Source organism: Physella acuta, unplaced genomic scaffold (genome assembly GCF_028476545.2).
Source record: "Physella acuta isolate Inbredline_101_S28 unplaced genomic scaffold, ASM2847654v3 ptg000257l, whole genome shotgun sequence".
NCBI lineage: Eukaryota > Metazoa > Mollusca > Gastropoda > Physidae > Physella > Physella acuta.
Window position 1 is genome coordinate 548,706 of NW_026731776.1, and position 26,250 is coordinate 574,955.

At 35.9% G+C, this 26,250-nt stretch overlaps 1 protein-coding gene and 1 long non-coding RNA gene across 3 annotated transcripts; both read right to left on the reverse strand.

The window, feature by feature from the left end:
* Positions 1-571: 571 nt before the first annotated feature.
* LOC131938829 (uncharacterized) lies at positions 572-2,755 on the reverse strand. Its single transcript, XR_009386364.1, has 4 exons — positions 2,573-2,755; positions 2,206-2,346; positions 1,974-2,090; positions 572-1,482 (listed from the first exon to the last, which is right to left on the reverse strand). It is a non-coding gene; the product is annotated as an uncharacterized LOC131938829 (long non-coding RNA).
* An 8,147-nt stretch (positions 2,756-10,902) lies between these two features.
* LOC131938806 (putative serine/threonine-protein kinase CA_C1728) lies at positions 10,903-23,406 on the reverse strand. 2 transcript variants are annotated; one of them, XM_059296998.1, is made up of 12 exons: positions 23,250-23,406; positions 22,678-22,770; positions 20,933-21,026; positions 19,087-19,117; positions 18,822-18,927; positions 17,070-17,213; positions 15,656-15,779; positions 15,383-15,511; positions 14,850-15,004; positions 14,626-14,742; positions 13,931-14,072; positions 10,903-13,829 (listed from the first exon to the last, which is right to left on the reverse strand). In XM_059296998.1, exons 3-12 carry the CDS (start codon positions 21,015-21,017, stop codon positions 12,532-12,534), a joined length of 2,331 nt encoding a protein of 776 aa, XP_059152981.1. In that variant the 5' UTR covers positions 21,018-21,026; positions 22,678-22,770; positions 23,250-23,406; the 3' UTR covers positions 10,903-12,531. The 2 variants fall into 2 exon arrangements, with proteins under 2 accessions (XP_059152981.1, XP_059152980.1); XM_059296997.1 differs by lacking the exon at positions 22,678-22,770.
* Positions 23,407-26,250: the final 2,844 nt, after the last annotated feature.

The following is a 26,250-nucleotide window of genomic DNA, read 5'->3' on the forward strand; positions in this document are numbered from 1 at the left end:
TATACCTTGGCTCATCCTGTATTATATCCTGGCTACATCTTGGCCCAATAATGGCTATATCTCGGCTATACCTTGGCTCAGCCTGTATTATATCCTGGCTACATCTTGGCTCAAATTTTTATTTTTAGCATACAAAAAGATCCATTCTCATATCAGTCATAATATTTACAAAGGTAATTTCAAAATGTGAAAGAAATTTTAATCAAAATGTAGTAAAGCAGCAATACATACACAAGAACTGCTCATCTATTAAAATCTGTATTATACCATCCATTCAATTGTAAGAAAATTATAACTATACTATAAAGTATTGATTGAAAAAGAATATGTAAATAATAGTGTAGTAACTTTCATTTTGACTTTTATACAAACAAATTAAAACAAATATACAAAACATTTTCATATAATGTAACAGATGTTAAGCAGGCCTACAGTTTAAATTAAACTAATGTAAAAACTTAATTTACTGTACAAGAATACAGAAGCTGTCTTGTACTATGATACGTAAACATAACATTAAAAATAAAAAGTATAAAATATTTGTCTAACAACATTTAATTGCATAGCTTGTTTAAGTATTATAATTAAGGTTTACATTTTAATGCTGGACCAGTCTGCCTTGTCCATAAATAACAGAACGAAAATATGTTCAGGATCTCTAGATTATAATTGTGGTTAAATAGTGTTGAAATGAATGCCATTGTGTATACAAAATGTACAATCTTTCAAAAGACAGATGGTTCGAGGGTTTATACGCATTGTGTAGAACAGGAATATCACTGCGATATTCAATAAATGTTTTTTTGTCTCGAGTATGAGGTATTTAATTATAGTAAACTGAATATATATTAATTTACTTCATTAATTAGAAATAAATATCACCAGCAGAAGTATTGTCAATACAAATGTTGCAAGCTTTTTTTCAGATTGTACAGTGAAACTAATAATGAAAGAAATTTGCAACTAATTCTTTAAAGAAAAAAATGTCAATTGTATATTTCATTTAGGGCATTAAATCTACACTAAACATACATACAATGCCAACTTAAATTATTATATTATTACAAAAGGAAACAATTTATTAATTTAAAATCAGCATTGTTCTTAGACTATTTTGGTAAGAGCATCTTTTCTTTTCGTTAAGCACTTAAATGCAATATGTATTAAACTGTTAACCTGATCCATCTGATCAAATTTTTTTTTTAAAATCTGATCTAAAATTATTACGAAAATCACTGTTGTCCTCATTCTTGTGGACCCTTGTGGAGCTGAGAGACACAACCACACCTCTCTATTTTTATACTTGGTTTTAGGAGATTCCCCAAAGTTGGGTCCATAACACTCTGCCTGCTTGTGTTTTGTTGGTTTCTGATATTTTCCATGTTTGTTTTGGATAACAAACTTTCTCTTTCCTTTGGGATTCAAATCCAATAAAAGCCTGGTTGTTGATTTGTGCAAGGTATGTCATAATCCATCCACATTCTAAAAAAGAAAAGTTACACACTAAAAGTCATTTATGAAATAATTACAACCATACACTGCTCATTTTGCACTAAATTTATTATGTTTATTTTATTTTGCACTGCACTAAACATACAACAAGAAGCCCCTAACATCATGTTTGCTACTTTGTAACGATATATTATATAGGTATAAAGACTGGTGGTCTGGGGTGTTCATGCTACCCAGGTAACACTTATACTGCATATATATATATATATATATATATATATATATATATATATATATATATATATATATATATATATATATATATATATATATATATATATATATATATATATATATATATATATATATATATATATATATATATATATATATATATATATATATATATATATATATATATATATATATATATATATACATATATTTATAAACAAAAGTGAAAAAAAAGACCAGGTAATAAAAAAATAATAGTATTTATATAAATATTATAAACCCCTTACCCTATGTCTCTGAGTTAAGAAGGTGCCAGACAACTTTTAAGCAATTTCATCAACTTTATCAATTCAGTAATTGAACGATTAGACCCTTCAGAGTGACCCAGAAGTAATGCTTGTGGTCTGAAATTATTTTACTAATATCAGTAAAGGCATTAACTACACATGCTGATCATTACATGCAAGCAAAAATTACTAAATGAAAATTATTATTCACTTTGAAACAATGTAAACTTACAGTTGTTAAGTGTTAAGAACATTTAGTCATTTTCTGGTGTAGCCAGTAATTGGTGAAGTATCAAGCAGTGGGGACCTTATAATTTATTAAAAGATTGATATATCTCCAGTGGGCTGATTGATATACACAACACCTGGAGGCCTGAAAATAAATGGCATTCTTAGTTATTAAATATAATAATAAAATGAGTGAGTGATACAATAAATGATAGCCAGATTAGATACTAATTTTTAAGTATCTCTGTTTATTTGATCTCTGTAAATAAAGGATTTGTGTAGTCAACACTATATCTAGCCACCTTTTTTATTTCATAGTCTTAAATTGGGTATATATCAGACTTAGGTGAACTGATGAATGTACTACTAACTTGGCTTTATGTTTAGCAATAGTGTCCTCAACCATTTGCCTACTCTGTCCTCTATATGATAATATGAGTAGTGTTGATCATTAAGTATGGCTTACTAATAGTACCATCTTATCGCTGTTGGTCATGAAATTAAGTGTTGCTCTGAGGTCTCCACACTACTATTTACACAACTTACATCTTATTCATCAAAACATACATTAGACTGGAATCCCCAGGGAAAAAGGAGGGTGGGCCGGCCAAGGAAAACATAGAAGAGAACGGTTGAGAAGGAGGCGAAAACAGCTGGGCTCTCATGGGCACAGATTAGAGGAGCAGCCCAAAACCAAGTCCGCTGGAGATGTGTGGTTGCAGCCCTTTGCTCCCCAGGGGCCACAAAGGAGTGATGATGATGACATCTTATTCTCCCATAGGGACCTGTAACAGTAATAGAAATTTGAATGACAATCTTGAATCAATTTAGAATTCTAGTTGACTAATTTTTTTCAAAATTAATACCTATCAAAATACACTGTGACTGTTTGTTTAACATGTAGAAATTTGTTCTATAATTGTGTCTACTGTTCCTCTCTCTCTCTCTCTCTCTCTCTCTCTCTCTCTCTCTGAATTAATTATTAAAGACAGTTTCAAATCCTTACACAAATAGGCCTAGAACAATAAAATTAAGTTTTTTTTAAAAGTTAAAGTGAATGATTATTTATTAATTTATAAACATTTACGCCCCCCTCCCTTCCCCTGTGCGTGATAATTATACCTAAAGTTGAAAACCAATAAATACATCGATCTATCAATAATCAATATAACCCCAAAAGAACTTGCATACTTTTCAATACAAAAAAAAAGTGCTGTCAAAATTAACCGCCCTCTGATTACGATTTTTAGTTATTTAGTATTATTAGAATCTAGATCTATCATAAAGGAGATTATTGTAAAATGTAATTATAGCCTAATGGCATGCCAAAATAAACAGAATATAGACTATTATAGACCCTAGTATTATTAATATATAGATCTAGACTAGATCTAGGCTCATTTTATTACCTCAAATAAACTACCTTTTATAACTTTTATTTGATGACTTAGGCCCATAAAGTTGAAGTTTCCAACAAAAAAATACGAGTTTTCCAGATTCTGCATAAATACAGTTATACTACTTCTCACTGTTGAACTAAAAGGCTACAGTGGGCCTACCTGTTTTACTGTGACTGGATACAAAGTCTTTTGTTAAGAAAAATGGCGAAGCACCGGTATGCTGGCTTGCGAACAATAGGAAGGAATGTGAACAAAGGGACAATGGGCGACAGGGGGCCGGTGGCAGTAGCGCACAAAATTTTAAAAAGATTAACAAAATGTTTAACACATGCAACGTAGTCTGTTATTGATGCTATGTTTACATTAGAGCATGATATTAAAAGATAACTTAATTTTAGTTAACATATATTAAGTTTAACAAGCATATTTAACTAAAATTTCTGCAGTGAATACATAAATCAGTGTAATCTTGGCAGCCAAGGTAAAAACGGTTAAATATCAAGGTATCAAGGGATGCAAGCATGTACAAATCTTGGCTGTACCCTGGCGTAAGCTTGTCCAATGTTTGGCCATGATTACAACATTGGGCCAAGCTTGGGCCGACCCCGGTATTACATACTGTGTTAGCTGGGCAGTTACCGGAAAAAACCGCTTTCCAGCTTTCCTAGATGGGGAGAGGGGGGGGGGGGCGCTTTTTCGAAGACTAAAATCGGAAAATTTCACACCGGATTAAGGAATTAACCGATATCACTCAGAAAAGAAACCCATTGTACTAAAGCGTATTTTACGATTGTGTAACATAAAAAAGAGTTAGTGACGTTCAAAATCCGCTCTACCATTTTCGTCCAAGATGTACTGGATCGGTTGCTAGATAACTTTTTTAACACTTGGGAAAAAAATCAATTGTATTAACACTTAATGTACTATTTCACTACTTAGTTTTGCTAAGTAATAACGCGACTACTTCTTTGTACGTTCTTACGATTCTCTCAACTTGATCGTGATAGATCAGATACTTTTACTTGATTGCGTTACATCTTGCCTGGATCACTGCATTAAAGAGAAATAAATATAACGGATTCTTGTACAGTGTTTCTTCCAGACTTTTTTCTCCGGGGGGGCACTTAAAATTTTCGGGGGGGGGGGGGCGGTAGACTTTCTTCGGGGGGGGGGGACACTGTTAAAAGTATATATTTTCTATATAAATTATATAAATTTCATTTCGTTCGGGGGGGGGGGGGGCGGTAAAAGAGATGCCTGGAAGAAACTCTGTTCTTGTATCGCTATCCGATCAGTAAAATGGCAGACTGTCGGAGCGGGTGGATGGGAAGAGACACTCTTTGCCAAAATGTTAAGAGATAAGAACATTTGTATATTGTACTAATTATTACTTTGTTCAACCGAACTGATAATTCAAAATTGCAATATTGGCCTACTATTATCGAAAATGTTCTAAAGACACGACCAAAACTAGACCAAATAAGGCTTGCATCTTCTACAAAATACACCCTAAAGCAGTGGTTCTTAACTTTTTGGAGTACCGAACCCCACCAGTTTCATATGCGCAATCACCGAACCCTCATTAACAGTTGTATCGTCCACAATGACAAAATCCGATCGTGAATCCTATGAGTCGGTTGTGTGTCTTGACCTCCGCGGAAGCCCTGAGACTGAATTACCGAACCTCTCGGGTTCGATGGAGCTCACTGTTCTAAGCTCTTTTGATTTTCTACTTTTTATTTGTTTCGGCATCTTAAGGGGAATTTAATTGGTGTCCAGTGAAGTTTTAGGGAACGACAATCAGCGTAATTTTTAATTTTTTTCCAGACTGTCGCACACACAAACACACACACATCTATATATATATATATATATATATATATATATATATATATATATATATATATATATATATATATATATATATATATATATATATATATATATATATATATCATCACTCCTTTGTGGCCCCTGGGGAGCAAAGGGCTGCAACCACACATCTCCAGCGGACTCGGTTTTGGGCTGCTCCTCTAATCTGTGCCCATGAGAGCCCAGCTGTTTTTGCCTCCTCCTCAACCGTTCTCTTCCATGTTTTCTTTGGCCGGCCCACCCTCTTTTTCCCCTGGGGATTCCAGTCCAATGCATGTTTTGCGATGTTTTCTTTTTCTTTTCTTAACGTGTGTCCGATCCATCCCCATTTACGGGCCTTGATATCTTTCTCTATTGGCTGTTGTTTTAAAATTTGCCACAGGTCTTTGTTTGATATTTTGTCTGGTCATCTTATTTTGAGTATATGTCGTAAGCATTTGTTTACGAACGCCTGTAGACTATCAGTATTTGTCTTCGTAACTCTCCAGGTCTCCGAGCCATAGAGTAGCACTGCCTTAACATTCGTGTTGAAAATCCCAATTTTGCTCCGGAGTGACAGGGCCGTGGACCTCCACATCGGGCGCAGTGAGTTGAAGGCACATCTAGCCTTGTTGATACGGCATTTTATGTCCTCGTCTGCTCCCCCGTCCTTATTGATCACGCTTCCCAGATATGTGAATGTGTTTGTTTCTCGTAAATCTTCTCCATTTAGCTGTATGGGCAGGTCCTGGCTGTTATTGATTCTGATGACCTCTGGTTTTTTTTGTTTTTTTATTTTTAGTCCAATTTTGGAGGCTTCTTCAGACAGCCGATTTAGTTTGGCTTGCGTGTGTTGATGCTTATGAGATCGTAGGCAGATGTCATCGGCAAAATCAAGATCCTCCAACCTTTTTGTAAAACTCCACTGGATTCCTGTGTCGTTTTTTTGTGGCCCTCAGCATGATCCAGTCGATTACCATCAAGAATATCATTGGCGATAGCATACATCCCTGTCTTACTCCCGTTGTCACCGTGAATGGTTTTGTTAGCTTTCCCTTGTGTATTACATGACTGGTGGAGTCTTCATATAGTTTCTGTGTAATAGATATAAATTATTTGGGTATTCCATAATGGCTCATTAACTTCCAGATAGCATCTCTATTCACACTGTCAAACGCCTTTTTGAAGTCGACAAAAGTCATGTATAAGGGGGATTGCCACTCCAGTCTGGTGAGCTGTGTTTACAAAACGTAAATTATATTAAATCTGGAGCCCTAACACCCGTCTGTTTAAATAACTGTGCAAAGACATGAATAGCACAACAGTAGGCGGGCTGTCAAAAGGAAATGTTGTGACTATGTGTTTTTGAATCAAAAGATGAAATCAAGTTGTTCTTGGAAGTGCAATGGTAACTAGACTCTTTGAAATATTTTAACGACAAAGAGTGCTTGGAGAGAGTAGCACCAGGGGCGTAGCAAGGAAGGGGCGGGGGTGCGCGGACCGCCCCGGGTGACACCATTTAGGGGGGTGACACCATAGCGAAAAATTGCAAAATATACAGAAGAAGAATGCGCTTTTTGCCAGTTCCATTTATGGTTAATTAAAGTTAAATAATCTTTTAAGTACGAATCGACAATTATACCAAGATGATGGGGGTGACACCATAGTGTAAACATGCTAACTATATAGAAAACAATGCTACATCCAACTGTATTATTAACAGACTATACAGACTATAGATAAACATCGTTACTATTAAGTCTGCAGTGATTAAAGTTTATACACAAGTATATATGTTACGGTCAAAGCCCGAAGTCGGCCAATGCTAGGATTGGCCGGCCAATCCGCGCATTGGCCAATATCGCCTCCCATAGGTCGGCCAAAGTCCGAAACTTTGCTTCATTTCGGCCTTTGGCCGGCCAATCCGCAGACTGGCCATTGTGGACCGGCCAAAGTCTGAAATAGCTCTTGATTTCGGCCTTTGGCCGGCCAGTCCCGGCCAGTCCGCGGACTGGCCATGGTGGACCGGCCAAAGTCTTAATTAGAAGATCATGAGCAGATTTTGTTTTTTTTTATGCCGGTAGGATCATGAAATTAAGTCTTTATTGATTATTATTTAAAGTAAATGACAGAAACATTCAAATTTTTTATTGTACTATAGTCTCAATCAATCAATATTATCATTTGTTACAACAAGTTGAACTTTTATGGCATTTAGAATTACATAGCAGCTTGTTATTTTTACACTTGCAGCGATTTGTTGTACACTTGGTTGTGCAATTGCAGCGAGTGTAGCCTTGGCCCCCAGTCAATGATTGTGAAGATGCGATGAAGATGCGATGGTTCGTAGTGATTTTTCCTCAGTGCCAACTGACGACGATAAGAGCAGTTTTTCGTGAAGAAATGAAAACTCACTTCTAGCATACAGTTGTTTTAGAACACCATGTTCGGTTCCTAATTTGTAGAAACCGCCCTCGACGCTCATGACAACTGCAATCACGCTTCGGGGATCACCGCGACCTCTGTCAACATCTGGAACACGGATGCGTACATTGTCACCCACTCCACCATCTTTAAATTTTGTATTTGATGTTTTAAGCATCTTAGCACCTTGATTTTGCAAGCCAGTATGAGCTGCTGACCTGTGTTCCATGATGTCTTGTTTGTTGTGACACAATCTGCAGGTAATGTTCCCTCCGTACCCTTCGTCTGCTTCATTGAGTATTCCACAAATAGCATGCACATCGTTGCCACAGGATCCACAAGAATGAGCTGCACTACAATGTTTTTCACAAACTATACAGAATCTGTTGGCCACATTATTGTCACGCAACTGGTCTGGACGTTCCGCCACGGCAGTAGATGTGTGAGCTGAGGATGTAGTTGCATTTATGGCAACCTCCATTTCTTGTTCAATGTTCTCAAGATCTTCCTCAGTAGCTATTTTATTGAGAGCCTCTCTTGGTAGATTTGAAGTGCTAAGTCCCACTTTTGCTTTGCATCCAAACAAGGCTTCGTATGGTGATTGTTGGATTCCTTGATGAAAAGAACGATTTTTCATAAATTGAATGAATTTGAGACTCTCAGCCCAATGAGCTGATTCATTTGTTTGCATCCATGTCATCATCATGTTTTGAACATCTAGGAACGCGGAAAAGTCTTTTGAACGTTCCGTCTTGTTGCACGTGGTCGGTGACGCCGACTGTCTTTTGTTCTTTGATGATTGTCTCACCTCGTCATCATGGAGGAGGCTGTCACATACAGTTGTAGCCCATATATTGAAACTAACATGGATTTACATTTTTTTCTTTTGACAGCCATTTGCTATGTCTGTCTCTTGGTCTGACGGCCCTTTTGATCCATGTCGCCTTGCATATAGAATGCTATACAAACAAGAGCAAAACAATACGTTACTCAAAATGAAACCGCACCCAGAATAATTAAAACGCGATCACAACTTAGTCTAGATACAACATTGGCCAGGACATCCCGGCCAATGCGCGCATTGGCCGGCCAATGTACAAAATACGCTGTCAAGTTTAAGTACTTCGGACTTTGGCCAGTACGTCCCGGCCAGTGCGCGCATTGGCCGGCCAATGTACGAAATACGATCTTAGTTCTAAGTTCTTCGGGCTTTGGCCAAGAGAGCCGGCCAATCCGCGCATTGGCCGGCCAATCCGGGGTTTGGCCGCACTTCGGGCTTTGACCGTAACATATATATATATATATATATATATATATATATATATATATATATATATATATATATATATATATATATATATATATATATATATATATATATACTTTGTTTCTTGGGGGGGGGGGGTGACACAACGAAGTGCCGCACCGGGTGACACCCGACCTAGCGACACCACTGTACTTAGCAGATATATTCGAATAGAAAAATAGTTTTAGCTGAAGATTCAGGGAAAATGAACGAATATTATCTCTTTTCATTACAATCTCGGGGCATTATTTATTAAAACTGCAAAATTGGCGAAAAAAATAAATCTTGGAAATTTTGCCATGTTTGAGAAACTCTGCAGTGTTGGTAGGTGAATGTGATTGTGAGATAAATACAAATTTGAAAGAGGCCTCTGGGCATCTTGAATTTCTTGACAACAAACTGTGGTTTTATTTTCCCTGAGCCGAAAGATGAAGATTCTGCATTGAGGCGTTGCCCTTCCTCAGCTCTTCTTGATGTTGCCAGTATTCCCGATGAATTGCAGGATGAATTCTGCCCACACTATTTTGGTGTAGCATGCACCATTCATACCCAAACGTGAAATTGATTGCCTGTCGAGTTTTAGTTCCCTGTGTCTACATATTTTAGAGAGAATAGATTTTAAACACTTCTCCAATTAAAAACAAAACAAAGAAATTAATTAAATGTTGAGAATGACATGAGGTTGGCGTTATCAAAAACTCAACCGCGAATGTTGAGGCTTTAATAGCATGCAATTTTACTCATCGTATTAAAACAGTTATCACAAATAATTCATATTGAAAGTCTACTAGAAAATCTTATTTTTAGTGCTTATTAATTTTCTTACTAGTTTCGAATTTTTAATTTTATGGCGGTCACGGGTCACTTACATTTTATAAAAGGGGTCGCCATCTCGTAAAAGGTTGGGAACCACTGCCTAGGGTATATGTTTTCCCAAAATGTCATTGCCAAGTAGTTGAATGATTTATATAGCCCGTAAGCCTATTTGTAACATATTATTTTTTAAATATTATTTTTATGTTGGAATGCTTCGGAAAACATCATGACCCCATTAAACACGGGTTCTCTGGAGTTTGTCCACCCTGGTTACATGATTGTTAGCACTGTTCTGGATGATGCGTGAAGAGATGCATGTTGCACTGATGTTAGAAGCAGAGTTTAAGCCGTAAACTCACTGTGTTAAATATTTTTAGGGCTAGATTAAGGGTTTTAAACCTTTTTAAAAATCTTTAATGGGCGGCGGGGCTAACTTTTTGGTGGACTTACCTGGACAAGATCCGTACATGTTAAACGCAGGTTACGCATTTTTGTTTTAAAAATCAAGTATTTCGATGGTAAATTCAACAAATGGACGTCCATGTGGATATAACCCATTCCCTCCATTAAAAGACGATTTTCTTCTGAACCCCCCCCCCCCCTCTTTTCATGTAGATAGCATAAATGGATAACCCCCTAGTTCTGCACGCATCCCCCACCCCACCTTCCCCTTTTATGCTAATCTAATTTCACTAGTCAAGGAAATTACATTGTCAAGAGGCTGTACATATTATCTAACTCTGGAATTTTGTGAGGGGTTTAACAAAGCATACTAGCATTACCGTCCTCATAGGCATATAATTATAATATTATATGAAAGAAAATCATTATTTAAATGAATATTCATGTAACAAGGTTTAAATCATTTTTAAGAAAATTACAGAACAGTACACCAATTCATTAACAAGTTTATTTTCTGTTTTCAATAACATTGTACATCATTTTATGTGCAAACATGATCAATACATGAATATTGTTAAAGCTTAAAACAGTAATAAGGAATAGGGTCACAGCTTAACAGCTCATTTCAAATCTAGGTAGAGCTTTCATCTCCATTCAGATCTGGGTCCCACCTAAAAGCTTCATGGTGAACTGGGCACCACAAACCAGCTCAATGGTGATCATACAGCTAAATATGGCTCAAGTATTAATATCAAACAAGTATGCTAAGTAGCTGTTGTAGATACAATCTCTTTCATGCCTAATGAAATAGCTATTTACTCTGGTGTAAGAAGTCATGTCAATGCTGCTTGGACATTAGTTTACAATGTATTTGACTAGAGATGACAAGTGTCCAGATAAAAATTGTGTTTATCTTCAATCTGGGAAAAACATAACAAGTTCTTGAAAGATCTGTGAGCTCGTGTTACCATGGTAACAGAGGGCATCATAAACATCATACAACAGGTTTTTTACATACATTTTATTAATTTTACATTAAATTACATTGAAATTTCAAACAGGGAAAGCATTAATACACTTTTTTGGACATAAATACATATATAAATGTATATAGGCAGGTATAATTTTTATACACCATCAGTCAATTAAGTGAACAGTTTTTTTTAAAAATGATGGACAATAGAATGTACAATCAAACAGCTTCAATCTTGCAAATTCCTGAAGTATTGTTTAAAGATCATTTTGTACAATAATATAAAATATTTTATCACTACAGCAAAACCACTTTTATAAACATTTACATTGTTTAAATATTAGATCTATATCCTATCCTTTAATTCCAGTTATACAGAGAACTGGAAATGATTTCTCATACAAACTGGATTATAAATATTCTCTTCTCTGTTTTTAATTGTAATGGAGGAGATTTTATCCAACACAAGTATTATGTGTCAACATGTTATGTGCCATATGGCCAGTTGACTCAAATTTCAGCCTGCTTTTCTTTCTGGCTTTGCTTTGATAGCCTTTGCCTTCCCAAGACAAGCTGCAAGGCAGCAGCTGTTTGATTTTGGAGTTTTCTCTTCAGATGGGTTGCTGTCCACAATTATCAAGCCTCATCTGCTTGGGGGTTTGAACTTGGGACTTTTTGGTTTAGAAACCATACCAACCTCCTAATTTGAGTTTAAAAGGTGGTCACAAGCTTAGATCACTTCTAATTAATGTGACTACTAACAATATAATTAAGAACATTAGCTGATAAGATAGACATATTTTCTTAACTGAAAAAGAAACACTTAGTAGTACTTCCATCTCTTTACCATACCCAATGGTGGATTAAGAGTGGTACATTATTTAAATCTGCAATTAGTAGCATGATGGTTTTGAGGTTTTTTTAATAAAAGTTGCACTGGAAACATAACCATTATATTTATTTACTCTGCTTTTCAAGAAAGTATGTCAACCAGCATAAGAAATGTTCCATGACCCTAAAACATTTTGTCAATATTGACAAATGAAAATTCTGGAGATCCAGTTTTCTTCTTCACCCAGAACTAGTAAAACACCTGGTGAGGCTGTGAAATACTTGTCTAAATTTAATGTGTGGTCATGCAGTCAGACATTAAAAAAGCTAACGCAAGATTTCTTCAAAATTTGGCAAAATCTGATCACGATCAGGACAAATAGTTTTTTCTGGAATTGGATGTGTTTCCAAAGGATAAGACATGCGTTTTCTACTTATTCCCTGATGTTTCATGCTTGACATCCCAACCTTACTGTCACTTTCATCTGTATCCATGGCCTCCTCTGCTGGCACAGAGGCCTCACTCCTGAACTGATCAAGGTTCACATCTATGGCTGCCTCTACACTAGAGCTTTTTTCTGTTGCTTCATCTTTCTCTAGCATTTGAACCCAGTTGTTGAGAATGTCATCATCATTTCCTGTGAGAATAGTTGGTCCCAGTGCATCAATCACAAAGTCCATGTCATCCCCCACATTGAGATTCTCTCTGGTGTCAAGACCATCAGATACTTCATGCACTGGAGGATGTACTCTGATATCTGTTATTTCTGGGAATGGTTGAGTTACATTCTGGGCATTAGAGCTTGATTTTTGGGACTCAAGGATTGCATCTCTTGTTTCAATGTTTAACTCAGGGGGAGATCCTTTGGTTTTTATGTGCTTGCTATTGTTATGCAAGACTGACTTAGCGCCTTGCTCACTCTTTGCTTTGCTCTGTATCTTGTCAATAATTTTTCCACTTGACAAAAATTCTGTTTGATCACATTGAACCATAGAAAACTTTAAAGTTTCCATGCTCAACTTCTTTGTACTAATGTTTTTTTTCACATTTAAAGATTTCATGCTTGAATCTTTACTCATATCACACTGGGTGAAAATGCCTTCCAGTGGACTCACAGTCCTATTACCTGCTATTTCTTCTGCAATGGCTTTTTTCTTCTCAGAAGGTTGAACTTGTAGCGCAAGATTTTTCAATAAAATAGAGCAAGAATATGCTTTTTCATCAGTTGATGGCTCAAAGTTAGCATGAGTTGAAGTTTTTTCCAACTTTGTTAAAAGTGAACAAGGCTGGTAGAGATTGCCAACATTTCTTTCAAGGGAATTGTTCCGGGGAGATTTCACTTTTACTATAGATTTCATTGTCTTTTTACATTTAGCAGATCTACCACACTTACTAGCTGTGAATGCAATACTCTTTCTGTTTTTTGCTGGCGTTATCTCTTTTTTCTCTGGCCCTTTACTGTTACCAACAAAATACTGCACCCCTTCTGGCTGATCTCTAGTGAATGAAGGAGCTTGCTCTCCAAATACTGTTTTGGCAGATACTTCTGATGGACTGCTTTTAAGCAGAGCATATAATCTTTCAAATTTATCCTTGTAGTTTTCTACCGATGTCAGCGTGTCTTCTATGGAAAAAAGGCATGAAGCATTTAAAATACACATTTCCATAATCAGTAACTCACGCAATGAATTCAAAGTTTCTCCCCTTGGAATAATTAGTATTTACCTGTTAGCTGCCGGACTGCTTGCTCGGCGCTCCATCGAGCTTCAGGACAACCTGCAAGACATGGCCGCATGACTGCCCTAAGTTCAGTGGGAATGGTTTCTGGAAGTGCAATCAGCAGAATAAAATCTGGATTTTCCACCATCTAAAAGATAAATAAATACAGCTACAGTACTATTAAAACTTTAAGCCTTTTAATGTTTCCCCGGTACTGTTAATACATAAATACTCAGCTTATGGTGAAAGAATGCATGTCATTCACCAGCTGTAAAACTAAACAGTCTTAGAGAATTTGATTGCAGTCAGAAACAGGCTTACTGTTGATTTATCCTTTGATAACTAAGCTCTAAATAATTAAAAGTCTATCAGGATAGGCCATAGTCTTAGCAAAAAATGTAGAGGTGTGGTCAACACAATGGCCGGCTATCCTTCATTTCCCCAAACTTATGTCAGGTACTCGCCATAGCTGGATGAACTTTGATCTTTTGTTCAAAGTTTTTATCCATAACTTTAGCCAAGTAATAAACTTCAACTCTTAAGAAAAATGTATTTTTTTAAAAGGTTCATTTCTTAGAATTTAGTCAATAAATAACTAATTTTTTAACTAAGTAAAAAATAAATATTTGTATTAACTTCGATATAAAGAAATTGAAATTATGCAGGTAAATGTAATTTTGTTAGTGGGAAAAAATACCTACAAGATTTTTAACTTCTTTCTCATTAAGCATCTGAATTAAATGATTGGATGTCTGCACAAAATAAAATGTCAAAGCCATCGCATAAACATCCATAGCAAATCGACAGATCACTTGTTTCTGGGGGAAAGTTAATAATCATTTCATCTTTTAAAAAATAAAATATCATTTTAGGATAAGCGGTAATGAAGACTAAAATAAAAGCAACAAGACTAGAACTCTGATACCTTCTGGTCAAGTGAAAGCCACATTTCTGGAGACCAGTAATACAGTGTGGTATGAGCATGTTCTGGCAGTCCAGCGCCAACTGCCTGGCAGCTGCCAAAGTCTATTAGTTTCACAGTAAAGTCACTGCATTTCTTTGATATCATTATATTATCAGCTGGTGAAATAAATTTTAAACAAAACAGAAAATATTTGCAGTCAAAATTTTAAACAGCTCCTATTTCTTACATGAATTAAAACAGGAAACATACTGATAGTAAGATGAAATAAAATTGTGAACAAAAGTCTAATTCAGCAAAAACATAAGTCAGGGATAGGAAACCTTAAAAAAACCAAATAATAAAAAAAAAGAAACCTCTGGCTAAAGCAAAACCAAAAAACCAACAAAGTTCCAGCAAGAATGAAATTATGGGGTCTCGAAGGGCTTGGTCTCGGTTGAAAAGGTATCTGGAAATATTGTTCAATGAAGTGTAATTTTGGTTCCATGCCCCAAGCAGACAAAAAATTTTTTTTTTAAAATCAACTTTCAACCTACGTTTAATGTCACAATGAACAAATCCATTGAGATGCAAAACCTCTAAGGCCTGAAAACTTTGTTTTGCAGCCAGAAGCATACGCTGTGGTGACTGTGTAATCCAAGTTCTTTCTTCATTCAATGGTGAACCTGAGTAAAAAGGTTTTACCTTTAGTGTTAAATTTTTTAATAGAACTGATTAAATTCATTTACAAAATTTATAATTTATGCTATGCAGTAAGATGAACAGAGACACACTAAAATAAATTGACAGCTGTACTAAAATATTATGACCTGCATGTTCTAAGAGTATATGAATGCGATGTGCTCGGATGATGATTCCATATACAGAGCAGATGTTAGGGTGCTCAATAGTAAGGCCAACCCTAATTTCATTGGGATGAAAGTGGGCATTCTCCTAGAAGTAAACAGAATGTCTATCTGATGAATTTCTTAAAATCAATAAATACAGTCAATATTAAATTTAAGCAATTTTTCCCGTTGGACTATTGGTGTAAAATATAGACAGATATTTGTTATTTTAACTTTTATGAAGATTACTTCTTTCAAATTTAAATTAACAATAATCATCATTTCTAAACCCATTGGCACACTAGGTATGAATATTAACAATGGACAAATTTAATTTTAACTAAAAAAAAAAGAAAGATTTAACTGTACACTCAAAAAGAGTAAAAAGTACCTTTTTGTTTTTGTCTTAATTTAATCTATATATACAATTCTCTTCATGGGAACCATACGAGACACCACGCAGCTTAGCCGTTCCTACCCCGCTTTCTACCCATATCACTACCACCCTCACCCCCACCTGTCAGGTGAGCTATGGTTCACCCCGAATGTTTACAATAGTAGAGCCGGTTTGAATAAGTGATGGCTATTGGGGCAAAGAATTTAGTTTTTAAACGATTTGAAACTAAGGGGAGATATAAGTTCTGCTTGATATTTTCATTGTCATCTGTAAGCGGCTACTTTCACTGGGGGGGGGGGGGGGTGTGTGTGGGGGAGTGGGGGGGGGGGGGGTTGGGGGGGAGGCAGGGGGTGGGGGGGAGAGACAGGGGGTGGGGAGAGGCAGGGGGGTGGGGTAGAGTCGAATTCACAAATTATGAATTGTTGATAAGTAGAAAATAAAACAACTAGATAGCGGGTCAGCTCATAAGCTAAATAAATCAACAGTCTAACAGATGGGTCTATCAGAACTATTTTCAGATCTACAATAAGGGGCAGGAAATCCCCCTCCCCTAAGTAATTTTTCACATTATCATTAACCCCTAGATAAATTACTTATGTCAAAAAAAATTGCTTTTGGACAATACCCGCCTGAGAATTACTAGCTAACCTCATAGGGTTTTGATTAAACATAGGAACAAGGCTAGAAATATGTTTAGGTTAGTGAGATTTCTACATAGAATAAGCTTATTATTATAGACTGTAAGACCATTTCAGGCATTTTATAAAATGCTAAGTATTCATAAGGGGGAAGCTGGGAATTACTCTGAGGGGGAGGGGGGTTATTCCCTGGGGGCTAATTCATCTGGGAGTAAAATGGTGGTGAATGGGGGGAATGTCCTAGACAAAACAAAACATAATGACCCAACTGTATTAACATGAAAAAAAAACCATGAATTTCAGGGGCTCAAAAAATTGTTAAGTAATTAACAAAAAAAAGTAATAATTTAACTGTGCAAACCTCCAAAGTTTTAATAGCAAATTTAGCACCTGTCATGCCGTCACGGTAAAATGAAACTGTACCATGGACACTTTTTCTAGGTGGCTCTCTTGTTCCACAGTAGTGTTCTCCAGCCTCATACCGACCATCAGAGGGTTGGAGATTCTAGGAAGAAATTAAAAACAGTAACTTAAAATTCTTAAAAACAACACCTCATACAAACATTATAATTGTGGGACATTCCTCCCCCATGATAATAATCCCCACTATAGAAACATACATGGTGTCTGCAAAGCAAGAAAATCAGGCTTCTATATAATGCCTGCTGAGAGAAAACCTATAAATCATATTTCTTAAAGCAGGAAAAATGGTATAAGCATGTCCTCCAGAAAGTTCCCTTACCCCAGTTCTAATCCTAACATTGCCCTACTGTTGAAGTTTTGTTTAATGTTAGGATTAGGGACAATCTGTAACTGAATGGTAAGGGGGGTGATGTCCTACTCCAGTTTTTTTGGGGTGGGAGTTAACTTACCTGGGGGTAATGTAGGAGGGGAGGTGAAATGAACATGGTATAATTGGCAAGGGGGAGGGGTAATTTTCTGCTCCCATTACTTTACATAGGATGCTGGTAAATTTGTATGGTCTACTAAGATGAGTTTACTTTAGTACAGAACATCAACATCATCATTCTTATGGTCTCCTTGTGGAGCATAGGGACGTAACCAAGCCTCTACATTATACTTGGTTTGGTGCAATTTCTCAAGGTTGGGCCCATGTCATTCTGTTTGTTTTGGCCCAACTACTTTTCTCTTCCCTTGTGGGGTTCCAGTCTAGTGCCCGTCTGATAATGTTGCTAGTACAAATCCACCCTAGATAAACCTTTGAAGGGCACCTCGCTGGTCCCAAGCCTGGATAAAGAAGGAGGGTTGGGCTAGGACTAGCAACTCTACCTCGTAACACCTTGCTACCCATACAGAAAACTCAAGCACATTAAACCAATGAGTTGAGAACATACATAATACAAAATTTTCACTCTAATGCCATTTGCTAAATTTTGCTGAGCTCATTCTAAAAATAGAGCATGAAATAAACAAAGCTCAACTAGTTCAACACTTTTTACTCATAGATCGAACATTTTACTTGTTAGCAGGTTGCTCATGAGCTTTCAAGAAAAATTAGAGCAATACATGCTTAGATGAACAATAAAGGGACAGCATCTGGTGCAAAAAAATTAAGAAGCAGATCGAGAAGGTTTTTTTTTTAATTCAGTAAAAATCTAAAAAAAAAAACAACCACATTAAAATTAGATATTTAAAAGCGCTTGTAGGATGTTCCGTAAAAATGGAAAAGTTATGAAAAATAGTGAATAAAATCAAGAGGAACAGAGTGTTCATACGTGATCACTCTTTCCTAAAATAATATTTTTATATATAGACGAGGCACATTCACACAGCAACAGTAAGTTGCTGAGCCAGAAACTTCTTGGTTGAACAAAGCTATGGAGGCACATCCAGAAAGGAAAGCAGGCTGCAGGAAGTCTGAATGTACGTTAGAGTTGACTGGGCATATGGGTCATCACTTGTTCAAATGTAATACTAAATTGTGTTGTAGGAAATCCCCTTCAATGATACAATTAAGAACAGAGGAGAAGAAAAACATTTTACTTGATAGCATGTTGCTAATGAGATAATTTGGACTGTAATTATTTATAAATACATTTACAGTTTACTAATGCAGCAAAAAAGTAAATTTGATAACATGACTGTTATTTACCTTATCCCAAATAAAGCCATATGTTCCTTCCTGAAGGCGTAAATGTGGAACATCATTTAAAAACAATGCAATCTTTGGACACTGTCTTTCAACAAATGATATTCCCCTAAAATGTAATTTTAAAAAGTGTTATCTGTTGTTTAAATTATGTTTTCTTCCATGGTTAATTAAGCAACAAATTTTAAATATATAAAAAATAAAAGCCCTTTTAAGTTAAATCTGTATTGAAAATTGTTTTAATAAGCACAAAATTTACTTGGATTACCTTTTCCATTTGCTTGTTTCTGTATCCAAAACTAAAAAATATAAATGTTTGTGTTAAGTTGATTAGCAAAGTAAATGTTATGCTAGATGTACTGATTGTGTAAGGATGTCTGTATGCTAGGTGAACTGATTGTGTAAGGATGTCTGTATGCTAGGTGTACTGATTCATTGTGTGAGGATGTCTGTATGCTAGGTGAACTGATTGTGTAAGGATGTCTGTATGCTAGGTGTACTGATTGTGTAAGCATGTCTGTATGCTAGGTGTACTGATTCATTGTGTGAGGATGTCTGTATGCTAGGTGAACTGATTGTGTGAGGATGTCTGTATGCTAGGTGTACTCAGGGGCAGAACTACAGTGCCGCCAGACCCCGCAATGCGGGGGGGCCCGGGACGTTTAAGGGCCCGCAGCCGACCATAATCAATTTTTTTACAGTTAAATAATAAAAATCTTCTTGCATTTTTGACTTGATGGTTGTTTTGTAAAAAGAATACTGAAGCTGAGGTTGGATTATCTTTATTCTATAGACACCATCTCAAGTCCTCTTTCTCCTACAATCAAACACGCTGTTGTCGGCAAAATTCTTTTAAAATAAATCCATCGCGTGAAAGATACGCAAACGTTCAAACCACTTCCATGACTTATTTCCCTTTTTGAAATACTCAAATATGTGTGCTCTTAAGCACCTTTTAATAGATTTGCACTAAACAAATTAAAAAGCAATTACTTCTCTAAATTATTATTAAAAAAAATACATATTAAAGAATGACAAAGCATAAAAAGGAAGTGTATTTAAAACTAATAATATAAATACAAAAAAACATAAAAATAAACGTTATGCGAGAAACCATTACACATACACAGCTTTCATGCTTCATATTATTTCGACCGACTTATACACAGGAGGTATTATAGCAAACATGTTGAAATAGAGATTTTCAAAACAGACTAATAGCAGTCACACAAATGATGTGCTGTAACTTGATTTTACTCTAATAAAAACTAAGTATTTTTAATTATTTTTTTTAAAACTCGAACAAGACCGAAATGAGTATTCTAATCTATGTTGGTATTTTCGTATGTGTATATATATATATATATATATATATATATATATATATATATATATATATATATATATATAGGGGGCCCAAAATATTTCTTTGCGGGGTGGCCCTTTTTTTCTAGTTCCGCCACTGGGTGTACTGATTCATTGTGTGAGGATGTCTGTATGCTAGTGAACATATTGTTAAAGGATGTCTGTATGCTAGGTGTACTGATTGTGTGAGGATGTCTGTATGCTAGGTGAACTGATTGTGTGAGGATGTCTGTATGCTAGGTGTACTGATTGTGTAAGGATGTCTGTATGCTAGATGTACTGATTGTGTAAGGATGTCTGTATGCTAGATGTACTGATTGTGTGAGGATGTCTGTATGCTAGGTGAACTGATTGTGTAAGCATGTCTGTATGCTAGGTGTACTGATTGTGTAAGCATGTCTGTATGCTAGATGTACTGATTGTGTGAGGATGTCTGTATGCTAGGTGTACTGATTGTGTGAGGATGTCTGTATGCTAGTGAACATATTGTTAAAGGATGTCTGTATGCTAGGTGTACTGATTGTGTAAGCATGTCTGTATGCTAGGTGTACTGATTCATTGTGTGAGGATGTCTGTATGCTAGTGAACTGATTGTTAAAGGATGACTGTATGCTAGGTGAAAATGTATTTGTTGCTTTAGCCAGTTAATTGTAGATTATGCTGTTAGCATAAATATTGTCAAATACTATATATATATATACATTGCAAATTCAAATAAATCTCTGTAACCTAACACTTATATGGTTTACCTTTTATATGTTTGGCATTTACATGTCTGCGAATTTGATGATCTTCATCTGGGCCAATTTCCTGAGCAGAAAATTTGCTGTCCATTGATGAAGCCTAGCAACATAAAGAGCTCTTGGTAAAACAGCCATTACAGATTGTAGTAAATGTTTCAATACTTGTTCTAATAAACGACCCGCGGCATATCATACGCCGCTATTTAGTTGTTGTTTTTTCTACTTTTCAGTTATTCATAATTTGTGAATTCGACACTACTAACGCTGCCACTGAAAATATTTCTTTAAAACACTATAAGTAGCTCGTTAAGGACGATAGCCCCCCCCCCTCCTTCCCCGCCCTCCACTTAGTAAACCCCCCCCCCCCCCCTATGTTTAAAATCATTTCAAACTAAATTATCTGCCCCTAATAGTCGTCACTAAACCCGGCTCTGTTTGTAAACATTAAGAGTGAACCACAGCTCACCAGACCATATAGGGGTGGGGGTGGCAGGGAGCGCGTTTACAGCTTGTTTTCTAGCGTCTCCCAGAAGAGAATTATATATATAGATAGATTATTCTAAAGAAATATAAGAGACTACTGTTTTTTGTTTTCTTTTAACTAATTTTAAAAAAAATTAATAGGTAATCTCACGATATAGCGTTGGTTTTTATTCCGGAATGGTACAGCAGAAAAAAATCCCCACTAAAACCATGTCAAACTGTCACGCAATGCCAATTTATTTGGGGCCATCTTTTTTTAAATACAGAATATTTTAAAATTTGGATAGATTGATTTTAGTTGCATTTAAATACTGTTTTGCTAATTATTTTGTATTGCTAATTATTTTTGAGTGTGTGTGCTACTAAACATTGTTCTTGTCCTTGTTACAACCTTAGCAGATCTAATAATTTTATTTTACTAAGCCTAGATCTAGTTGTGGCAAATCTTCTGCAATTTTTTATTTCAGTGTTTTTAAAAAAAAAACAATTCGACTGTATTATTAATATTTCGATCTAGATCTACTAATAGTTACTAATTTTCTGGCAAGCCAAACTTAAAATTAAGTAAAAACATTATTTTTATACACTCGACTCTACATTTCAACTGTCACATGAACTATAGTTTACAGTAAAGAATGTTTACGAAACTCAACAAACATTACTGGAGCATTTCTGACGAGATTTTTAAAATCTGATAAAATATCTAGATTTTTCAGACATATGTATACCTGTTTTTTTCATTATGATAGCTTGTATTCAATTTAATAAACATTTTTTACATACAACTATGAATAAAAATTAGGGGGTGGTGCGACATAAATATCAATATTTCTTCAAGTATTGCAGTAAACTTAATGCTGAATGCAAGTGGAAAGTTTCAGTCTTGTGTGAAAAAAGATTCAAGAGCCTCAGCGATTTTAATTTTGCGTAAAAATGCAAGTTGAGAAAACTTGAAAAGCAGGATGTAAAATGGCACTGTGCGGTTCCTCTTACAGGAAACCATAAAAGAGCCGTTTGACTAATAAAATACATGTTGATTTTAGTTAAATTTTCAGATAGTTTTTTATATATGCAGAAATAATCTATACAAGAGGAAATGCGTTAATGACTATTATAGATTAGCTATTATATTCACCAAGTAGTATTCTAAGAACAAGTTTTACTTTTAACAGACCAGATTAAGTTCTGTTTGTTAGCCCGTCTTATCACTTCAATTTTATACAATGTCTATAGACTATCATTACTTACACAAGTCAATCATTACTTACACAAGTCTATGGACTCTTGGATAGGGGAGGATAGGCGTACGTTCATTCTTCAAACTTACAGTTCATTACACATTGTTTCAGCTTAGTATAAAACTAAATTAAAAGGTAATAAACAGTATTTAATGGACCAATGACAATCAACAGCACATTTCTTGACAAAGTTTCACATATTAACTATTAACCGATATGCTGTTATATAATATATATATATATGTCCATTTTAAAAAGGGTCATTTTCGGGCACATTTTAAAAAACATTAAAAAATCCGAACTACACGTAGAAAAAATGGCTTTTTCGGCCCTTTTTAGCTCCAAAGCGCGTCGCGTGACTAATCATGGTGACGTCAGCCGCCAACCAAACGTGGAGAAAGCGCGCGTTTGATTAGTTGGCGGCTGACACTATGAAATCCTATAGGGACGGCTCGAAATGTTTACCACTTTTACTAACAACAACTACTAAAACTACCTCTAGTCAGTCCTCTCCTAGCCCCCTCCTAGTCCTACTCACTTTCCTAGTCTAACTTAAACTTTACTTAAACTACAACCGAACTAGCCTCTGCGATTTTACGTACCTGGGTTAGTTTAGATCTATCAGTCAGTGGTTGAGTACTAAACCAAGGCTAAAAAGTTAGACCCTAAAATTGTAGATCTAGATCTAATAGTAGATCTAGAATCTTGTTCTAGCCCCTACTTTCGAAGTTGTTTTCTTTTGGACTTTTTTTTTTTACGTATTTTGTTAACCGGAAGTTAAAACTTATCAACTTTATGTGCTCCATCCATAAACATTTCCATTTTTTTCTACTTCTGTGGTTTATAATATTCATATTAATAATAAAATATTACGAGCCGACCCGCGGCATATCATACGCCGCTATTTGTTTTATTTTCTACTTTTCAGTAATTCATAATTTGTGAATTCGACAGTTCCAATTTTGCCACTGAAAATATTTGCTTTAAAACACTATCAGTAGGTCGTTAAGGACGATACTACCCCCACCGTCATTTCCCCCAACCCCTGCCCTACACCCCCCCGCGAAAGCAGCCTCCTCTTAGTTACCTCCCCTAAGTTTAAAATCGTTTCAAACAAAATTATCTGCCCCTAATAGCCGTCACTAAATCCGGCTGCACGAATGTAAATATTTAGCGTGAACCACAGCTCACCAGACCATGTAGGGGTGGGGGCGGTAGGGAGCGCGCTTACAGCTTGTTTTCTAGCGAAGCCCCCCCCCCCCGCCCCCCTCCCCCCGGAAAATATTCTACCGTCCCCCGAACGAAATGAAATTTATATAATTTATATAGAAAATATATACTTTTAACAGAGGCGTAGCGAGGGGGGGGGTGCGTACCGCACCGGGTGACACCACTTAGGGGGTGACACCAAGGCAAAAAATAGCAAAATATATAAAGAAAAACTTGAGGGGGGTGCAAATCGAAAGTTCGAGGGGGGGTGCAAAATGTGAATGCAAATTCTGCGGGCGTCCAAGAGGGCATTAATGTTGGAGTAATATAAATAGCATGGATTTATAAAGTGCATCATATGGTGTATGGCACTCATTAAAATGAATATAGGGGGAGCCCAGGGCGCACCGGATCATTTGATCGCCGGCTGATGCGCTTGTGCAGTTTGACAGTTGAATCAAGTAGTAACACTAATCCCGCTGTGAAGGACGCCCAATCAACGGACCCCAGGTGCTAAAATAGCCGGTGTGGAACACTGGGTGTCAAAACTAATCGCCCTACTGCCGGGCGCCACCCTCCGAAATAAAAATGAAATTAATTCATATCAGAAAACTTCCCATGAGTCAGAGTTTCTTTCGGGCATCTGTTGAGACAAATGTCTGGGAAAACACTGTACGGAATATTCTCAACAGCTTCCTAAAGTTTTATGGCAATAGGATGAATTATGTATGAATGCAAACAAAACAGACAGACAAAGATATAATAGATTGACGACAGAAGCCTGTGGTTGTATATAACACATTTATTTGGGTCTAACTACCACGATGGTAACACACAGAGAGGACGGAAGGAAGTACACAAGGGACATCACTCAAGATAACAATATTATAAATATAACTAATACAGAAGAGTGAGTTCCCTTGACCTCACAATTATTTCAATCTATTACATCCCTTTACCCTTAGAACACAATAACACATCTCTCAATAGAACAATTGATAGTATCCTAAAATCACCAATTATATTGTAACATGAACATTATGGTAGATTACATCCTTACAAACAATGCACAATATGCCACAACATAATCAAGATACAAAACAATGATGTCAAAGTCCTTTTGACCTTTAAAATCATAGGTCTAACTTATTTGGGACTTTGATTGTCCTGCTTGACCTTCTCAGTGGCTTTTGATTTGGTGACTCAAGATTCTGACCATCTGGGTTCTCTATCTCAGGAGGTCTAGGATTTAAATCATTAACTCCAGAATTTACATTTTCTGACTCCAGACAACTTGGTTCACTCATATCAACAGAACTTGGTTGTGAAACAAACTGAGTTGGTGTGAACTGTTCAGATTTGGTGGGATTGACAGATTCACACTTATTATCTGCACAAGTTATTTTTAACTTTATAAGGCACAGGTCCTGTACATTGAACAATTTGACCTGGTATCCATTTTTCCTTTCTCCCATAATTTCTTAGATGCACATTATCATTAACTGCAAATTCTCTTTCAATGGATGATTTGTCATGATTTAATGGAACTATTTTTGAATTGGCATCTGAAAGTATTAAATGGCAAAAATTCTTTTTTTTTCTTTTCTTTTGATGTTACCCTTTTAGTTTCTGTAAGTGCTAATGATGTTAGCAAAGTTGTTTGATGATCACATTCCTTCTTACTAATGTATTTTCTTTAAAACATTTGAAATTGCCATATCACCATAATCATTTATTAAGTTACAAATACTTTGTTTAGGTAACTGACTGATAATGGACTGTATCTTCTCCATCTTTTATATTATCTTCACAAAGGTTTTTATTTCTTATTTAATATGGCCTTAAGTCATCATTCACAGACTCTTCAGGCCACCCATTCTTACAGTACTCATATACTTTTATTAAGCACTCATCTTTTTGTGTTTCTCTTTTAATATCATTCACATTTATATTGGAGTTATCCATGATAGTGAAGAGAACAAATACATCTTCTGGTACATAGCTCAGGCTTTGGTTTTTTAAAGGTAATCTACTAAGACTATCTGCACTATTCTCAGATCCAGGTTTGTATTTCAATTCATAATTGTATGCAGTTAGTGTGATAGCCCATCTTTGAATTCTTGGTGAGGCATGCTCAGGTAGGGTTTTGTTTTCTCCAAATAAACCTAGCAATGGTTTATGATCTGTAAAGATGGTGAACTTCCTACCAAACAGAAACTTATGAAATTTCTTAACACCAAAAATGATGCCTAAGCCTTCCCTATCTAACTGAGAATAATTTTTCTCAGCCTGGTTCAAAGATCTACTGGCAAAAGCAATGGGTCTGTCACCCTTCTCATCCATGTAGGACAAGACTGCTCCTACACCATCTGGTGAAGCATCACATGTTAATAT